At 39.9% G+C, this 7,185-nt stretch overlaps 1 protein-coding gene across 4 annotated transcripts; it reads right to left on the minus strand.

Moving 5' to 3' along the window:
- Window positions 1-4,331: 4,331 nt before the first annotated feature.
- On the minus strand, window positions 4,332-6,753 carry LOC103974705 (protein PIN-LIKES 2). Of its 4 annotated transcripts, none has more exons than XM_065079304.1 (2): window positions 6,735-6,753; window positions 4,332-6,022 (listed from the first exon to the last, which is right to left on the minus strand). In XM_065079304.1, exon 2 carries the CDS (start codon window positions 5,833-5,835, stop codon window positions 4,495-4,497), a length of 1,341 nt encoding a protein of 446 aa, XP_064935376.1. In that variant the 5' UTR covers window positions 5,836-6,022; window positions 6,735-6,753; the 3' UTR covers window positions 4,332-4,494. The 4 variants fall into 4 exon arrangements, with proteins under 4 accessions (XP_064935376.1, XP_009387853.2, XP_064935375.1 ...); XM_009389578.3 differs by lacking the exon at window positions 6,735-6,753 and adding an exon at window positions 6,355-6,593; XM_065079303.1 differs by lacking the exon at window positions 6,735-6,753 and adding an exon at window positions 6,314-6,593.
- Between the last annotated feature and the right edge of the window lie 432 nt (window positions 6,754-7,185).

A 7,185-nucleotide genomic window follows, 5' to 3' on the forward strand; every position in this document is an offset into this window, starting at 1 on the left:
TTCTAGGAGCTTGCCAAAGAAGCTCGTCGGAACTCGCCAAGAAGATCATCATGAAGTCTAGCAGCTTGCTGGGAGTTCGATGAAACATTGCCGAGAGATCGTCGGAAGAATCGCCGGAAGCTTGCCGAAAGAAACTAGACTTACGGACTTGTTTAGCTTAGTAAATATCTTAGAATTCGTAGTTAGCATATAATTGGGATTGGAATTGGGCTAACCCAATTAGGGGCTAATTGGGCCCATGTATGAACTGTGTTGGGCACAATGAAAAGGCCCAAATAGTGACCCAAGAGGTGACACCGTTGTGGCATAGTCTCCGAGACTATGTCAGGCGATGGTACCGCTAGTCTGGGCGGTGGTATCGCCTAGACACAGTCTCCGAGAGGCTGCAGGCGGTAGTACCGCCTAGTGGCAGGGTGCTAGGCGGTGGTACCGCCTAGTGTTAGATTGACACTGGTTTTAGGCTCCAAGTTTGAATCAACTTGAGGCCTATAAATATCCCTCTCATTCCTGGTTAATAAACACAAGACTTGAGAGTAAAAAAGGAAAGAAACGCTACTACAATCTTGTGTGAACTCCTTTCCTTCTTCTAAGTGTTAGAATAGTTTAAGAGAGGAGTAAGTGGGGGTGTAAGGGTTATCTCCTAAACCCGGTAAAAGGAGAATCAAGTTGTAAAAGGTGGTTGATCTTCGCCTATTGAAGGAAGACCGATAGTGGATGTCAGTGGCCTCGACGGAAGGGGAATCGGCAGAGTGGATGTAGGTCACGATGACCGAACCACTATAAAATCTTGTTTACGTTGTCTTGAGCAATTTACTTTAACTGCAAACCACTTTACTTGTTTACTGCTTTCAATATATTTACGAACGTGTTTCAAGTTAAGATCTTTATGAAACGGTTTTCGTCGGAATCGGTTTTAATCGAAATGAAATGATTTAAATTCGTGATTTTATCGCTACACTAATTCACACCCCCCCCCCCTCTCTTAGTGCCAACTCGTTCCTAACAGGTTTGCTCCTCATCTTCGGATATACTTGATTCATCCTATATCGCCTTGAATGCTTTCTTCTTCTTTGGTAGCTTCTTTGATTTATAGCAAGTTGTTGTGTCATTTTTAAGTTCGTTTTTAAACTTAGTCTTTTTTGTGAACTTTTTAAATTTCTTTGTCAAAAGTTCTATTTCATCGTCACTTGAGCTCTCGCTCGAGTAGTCTTCTATTGTTCGAATTGTCAAATCCTTCCTGTTCTTTAGAAGGTAGTTCTCATGTTCATCATGTTCAATACAAGTCATTTTATACGTCATTAAAGACCCGATAAGTTCTTCAAGTGAAAATTTGTTTAAGCCCTTTGTCTCTTGTATTGCCATCACTTTCAGATCCCAACATTTTGGAAGGGATCTTAGTATTTTGTTAACAAGTTCAAAATTAGAAAAATATTTACCAAGACTTTTTAGGCCCTTGATGACATCCTTAAAACAAGTGTACATGCCTCCAATGGTTTCGCTTGGTTTCATACAAAACAATTCAAAATCATACATCAAAAAATTAACTTCAGAATTTTTAATCCTACTTGTGCTTTCGTGGGTGACTTCAAGAGTGTGTCAAATATCATGTGTAGTTTCACAAGTCGAAATATGATTAAACTCATTTTTATCTAAAGCATAAAATAAAGCATTCATAGATTTCGTATTTAAATAAAACGATTTTTTCTCAAAGTCATTCTATTCATTCATAGGTTTCAAGGGGGTTTGAAAACCAAGTTCAACGATATTCCATAAATCAAAGTTCAAATAAAGCAAGAAAAAACTCTCATCCGAGTTTTTCAATAAGCGTAGTCCGTCCCATTGAACATAGGAGGATGAGTGATAGAAAGACCCTCTTGAAAGTCGAAAAAAGTCATCTCTCTTGGGTGTTAATCTAAATAGAGATAAACGTGGCTCCGATAAATGGGACTCCGATACTAACTGTTAGGACCAAGTCGACACTAAGAGGGGGGGGTGAGTAAGTGCTTGCAATAAAATCACGTCGGTTTGAAAATTCTCGTTTGATAAAAACCGATCGGAAAGATGTTAACTTGAAAACACATTCGAAAGCGTAGTGAAAGTAAGAAATTAGTTTGCAATATGAGAATGAAAAGCAAAATAGAAATACAAACCAGATTTATAGTGGTTCGGTCGTCGTGACCTACATCCACTCCCAATTCCTGTTTACTCGAGGCCATCGGTTTCCATTACCGATCTTCTTTTAATGGGCGAAGACCAACTACCCTCTTACAACTCTTTCTCATTTTCACAAGTTCAGGAGAGAATATTTACACTTCTCTCTTTTACACTTAGACCCCACTTCTCCCTTTAGAAGAACTACTAAATACTAGGAAGAGGTGACTCTATACTAAGAGAGATTTATAACTTTTTTCACAATGATTCTTTCACCTTTTTTTAACTCAATTTCATGCTATTCTAATCAGAAATATCTGGAGTATTTATAGACCCCAAATAGATTAAAAAATGGAGCAAAAAAAAATCTATCTCGGGTTTCCCGGGTCCTGACGGTACCACCGCTTGTGTTGGGCGATACTACTACCTGTAGCACTGACACTGGGCGGTACCACTGCCCAGTCTAGCGGCCCTACCACCTGACAGAGCCTCAGAGATTGGGCTCTGGTGGTACCACCGCCTGGTAGCATTAACTATCGACGATACCACTACCCAATCTGAGCGGTACCACCACCCACCCTAGGCGATGCCACCGCCTGGCATGGCTCCAAGTGGCCGAGTGGGCCATCCATCTGACCCAACTCAGCCCTAACTTAGGCCCAATAGGCCCCTAATTGAGTTGGCATAAATCTAGCCCAATTACAACTTAAAACTATTTTGATCTAAACAGTTATTAAAAAACATTAATCTCATGTTATTCGGCATGTCATTGGTTCATCAGTGCTTCGTCCAATCCTTCGGCGCATCGTCCTCTTTTGCGATCTTTTGCCCAATCGACATGTTGACCATCACAATTCCGATCTCTTTGGCGCAATGTCCACTCTTCTAGGCTCGATGACCGAACTCAATGCATGAAGCATTCTATCGACACATCAATCGATCCTCCAACTCAAGGTCCAATCTTCTGACATATTTCACTCTGGCCCAATATTAATTCTTCTTGCTTTAATTGTCTTTTCATGATCGAAACTAGTCCTACATCACTCAAAATACAGATTAGATCATAAATTATATAAATTGATTTCATCATCAAAATCTGAAATTCAACAATATATGAGGTAAGAGATCTTATATAAAAAAAGAATATGTACGTTATCTCCATAGTTAAAAAAAAAACTGTAACAAGAATAGTTAATTTTCACCTATTAGAAAGAAGATCGAAAATCGATTACCTCAAGAGGAATCTATAATGAACATAAATTAGGAAGATCACACCACCATTAATGATGTTTTTTTATTTATTTTTTATTTGTGACTTAATTTTATTATCTTTACTTACGATTTTAACATGATCAATTAAATTTTGAAAACATATTAATTTATCAAGCTTTTAGACAAAATAGTATTCAACAATTAAGAAAACCCATGTTCAACTAAGCCATTGTACTCTCTTCTGCATGACACGATTGCTTCTTTGGCATCTTGCTCAACAGTTCTCGGATCAGCTTTGGACAGTACTGGCAAGTATTTCTTTGATCACTTTGATTCACTAAAGGCATCTTAATCTTTCCCTGATTTGCTAATTGGAATGCATGATTTGATAACGCATCAGATTATATCTAAATCCAGAATTTGAATCTACATATCAGCTGATGGTATATGAAGCCGATATTCTCAGTTCTAAACTATGCCAAGTAAGCAGGGAAGGTACCTGAATAAACACCAACATCAATCAAATTATAAGCCAGTTAAAGATGACATGACATTGATATTTTTTGTTGTTTATGCCTATTTGTATCTTACTTTACTTTACTATAACAGTGAAAATGTGATGGTTATAATCAGCATCCTGCACAAGGATGTATCTATTGAGTTAAGAACCACGAATTATAAGGAGAATCAAGGGCCATGTAACATCTAATTCAGAATACCTCTCTCTCATATTATGTTCAAGTCTAGTAACTCAAACGAGCAAGCAGAGAACAAGAGAGCCATTAGAAATCATGAGCAAAATCATCCTGCTAAAAGAGGAAGCTCAAAAAAAAATATATATTTTAATTTCATGTGTCTATAGTAAGTTATACTAAGCAAGCCAGCTGAAAATGTAGAGCACTTCTACATGCATACAAGATCCCAAGGAATTGTCATATTGTGTTTTTGCTGAAGGATCACATACAAAATCACAAACCTTATATGAACCAACATTATTTAATTGAGCTATTTACAAAATTGTACCTTTAAACTCATTAATCATCATATGAGGCAAACTAACAAAGAGTTCACTAATTTGCAATCACAGGCTTAACAGGCATCCTTAAGAGAAAGAAACACAAGGGCATAACCTCAAACATAGGAGAGCAGCTTGAAGTAAATAACAATATAAACTGAGAGAGACACCACAGCACATATATGCTGCCAGAACAAGAGTGCTGAAGCTTCCTTCACGGCATAATTCCTCAAGCTAGCAATGGCTCCCAACAATATAGCACTTGGTGTGGTGTACTGCAACAAAAGAACGAATCGGTACATCTGGTCTCCTTCAATCAAAAGATGCAACTTATTAGCCAAAGCGACCACTCCAATCCCAATCAATGGAAGCACCAAAAGCCTTGCAACAATGATTCCGATTGTAGTTCTAGTGCCAAGAGCTGAATCATTAGGACCTTCTGCCAACATTCCTCCAAGAATTAACATTACTGAAGGAACCACTGCTCCTGCTAGGATGTCCAAACTATCAGTGATGAAAGAAAGTGGCGCATCATACCCAAATACAAAATCTTTAAACACTGGAACCATTCCCACTATAAGTGCCAATAAAGAAGCAATCGTTGGGGGCTGAAGGATGTGCTGAATTGGAGTTTGCTCAGCCACAACTCTAATCCTTCGGACAACCTTTGGTTCTGCCAAGCACCTAAGGGACTTTGGACTACTAGGCCCAGCAGCAACACCTCCCTCCTCAGAGAAATCAATGTCTGGGAAAGTATTTTGAGATGACCCAGAAATGCTCATGAACACTCTGGCTATAAATGGTGTCTTGGAATGTGCTGTTTCTTTATCTACCATTCCTGGCCATTCAGCTTCATGAAGCAATGGCCGACTGATATTACTAATCAGTTCTTCCTCAATCTCATTCTCTTCAGAGACAATCTCATAGTACTCCATTGGCGGCTCCATCATGTGATAAACAAATGTGTAAACTAGGATGACTGCGACCCACTGGGCAAATGACACATATGCAATGCCAGTCCGATGGCAATCAGGTCCGAACGGATTATCCGAGCCATGGCACACTGATCCAACTATGGCAATTGGGAGGTTACCTGTGTTGCCAAAACCGGACATGATGATGGTGAACCGGAAGAATTGGGGCGGTGGACGGCAAATGATAGCGACTATGTATCCAAGAACACAGCCTGTCGCTGTGGTAATGAGCACATTGACGGGCACGAACCACCAAAGCAAGACGTCATTAAGGGTGACCGACTGGCCGAGGTGGACAAAGATGAGACAGGGGAGGAAGAGGGCGAAGACCAGCTTGCTAAGGAGTTTGAAGGTGGCCCGAGGAACGATTTGGATTCGAGGGTGTGCGAGGATGAGACCTATGACAGTGAGGCACAACAGTTTCAACAAGGGCAGCACTGCTGACAGCAAATTATCGCTTCCATTGGCCATTCCTCGAGCCATTCTGACAAAAATCACCAAGAATCCTCCTCTCTTGCTTGAGTATATCTAATACTCTGCAAGAATCACCAAAAATTTTTCTTTCCTCCTATAATATATCCAATACTTTGCACAAATACCAGGCATTACAGAACGCGATGCTCAAGGTACAATTGGCGCGCAGCTGCATAAGGATTTTTCTTCACAGATTCTGTAAAAGGATTTTTGAATAGCATGTAAACAATTTCTGATCCAAATTCCACGAAATATATCTAGAAACAAAGCATTGATTCTTATACGCAGATCTAAGATATGGCACAGAATATTCAGTTAAATATTTGCACATAACATGAGAAGCAAAGATCCATAAAAAATAAAATAAAATCAGATCTTTCGTATAAAAACACGCTATTCTATTCTACATCATGAATCTTCAATATCTCGGATCAGCATCAGAACTTTGTTGAGAATCAAAGCAGAAGGAAGGATACAACAAATCTACCAGGAAAAGCCCATAAGATAGCATCGGAAAGCTAACACCACCTTCAAATAGATGAACGAAGGTCGAGGCTTTTCATGGAATCTGGACTGGTTTCGTAGTCGCTGACTAAAGATCTTTAATCGGGTTCTAGATTCATCAACGCAACAGGATGGTTGGAGAGATCGAAAAGCATCCAAGAATCAGTGGCCTGAGAGGTGTAGGTGCCCTTACTTCCCCTACCTGCGGTTACTACGCAATGACGAAAGGGGGCCGATGGTTGGCAATACTTTATGTTTTCGTCTTGACAAAATTAAGAAGATGCATAATTAGCGAACATTATTTTGATTGCGAAAGCTGCTCTTAATCTGTTTCCAAAAGTATTTATTAAAGAGGAACACTCAAAAAGTTTCAGAAGAGGAGCGTTGTTGTGCTCAAATTGTACCTGAAACACAAAAATGGAAACCGGGAAGGATAACATAATCTTCAGCCACGGCCGTTCGTACAAAATCAGACGGCTGTCGGAGTCACAAGGAAACAAGATTTTGTGGTTTTCCTTGTATTATGTTGTCCGAGAGGGGAGACATGATTGATGGCATTAATTGGAGTCTTTGACCAAGGAAGAAGCACATGATTTGGTACTGCCTGTCGTGTTTCACAGACGCTTGTTCTTATCCGCAAAGCATGATGCGATTTCGTGTAGGCGACAGCTCAATGTTATTTGACATAATTTTATTTCTCATTTGACAAGGCAACAGATTTGATGGACGAGCACGCGCCGGGACGTACCTGAATGCTATGTGGACGGAGATCATTGGGTCACTTCCTGCTGACCCATAGTCCATGGGTTGGGCTGGTGCTTTTGTAAGACCGGCATTTGTAAGGCGGTCTACCAC

The sequence above is a fragment of the Musa acuminata genome, chromosome BXJ1-8, assembly GCF_036884655.1.
Source record: "Musa acuminata AAA Group cultivar baxijiao chromosome BXJ1-8, Cavendish_Baxijiao_AAA, whole genome shotgun sequence".
NCBI classification, from domain to species: domain Eukaryota; kingdom Viridiplantae; phylum Streptophyta; class Magnoliopsida; order Zingiberales; family Musaceae; genus Musa; species Musa acuminata.

Excerpts from the sequence above, each read along its gene's own strand:
- LOC103974705 (XM_065079304.1), bottom strand. The coding sequence starts at position 5,835 with ATGGCTCGAGGAATGGCCAATGGAAGCGATAATTTGCTGTCAGCAGTG.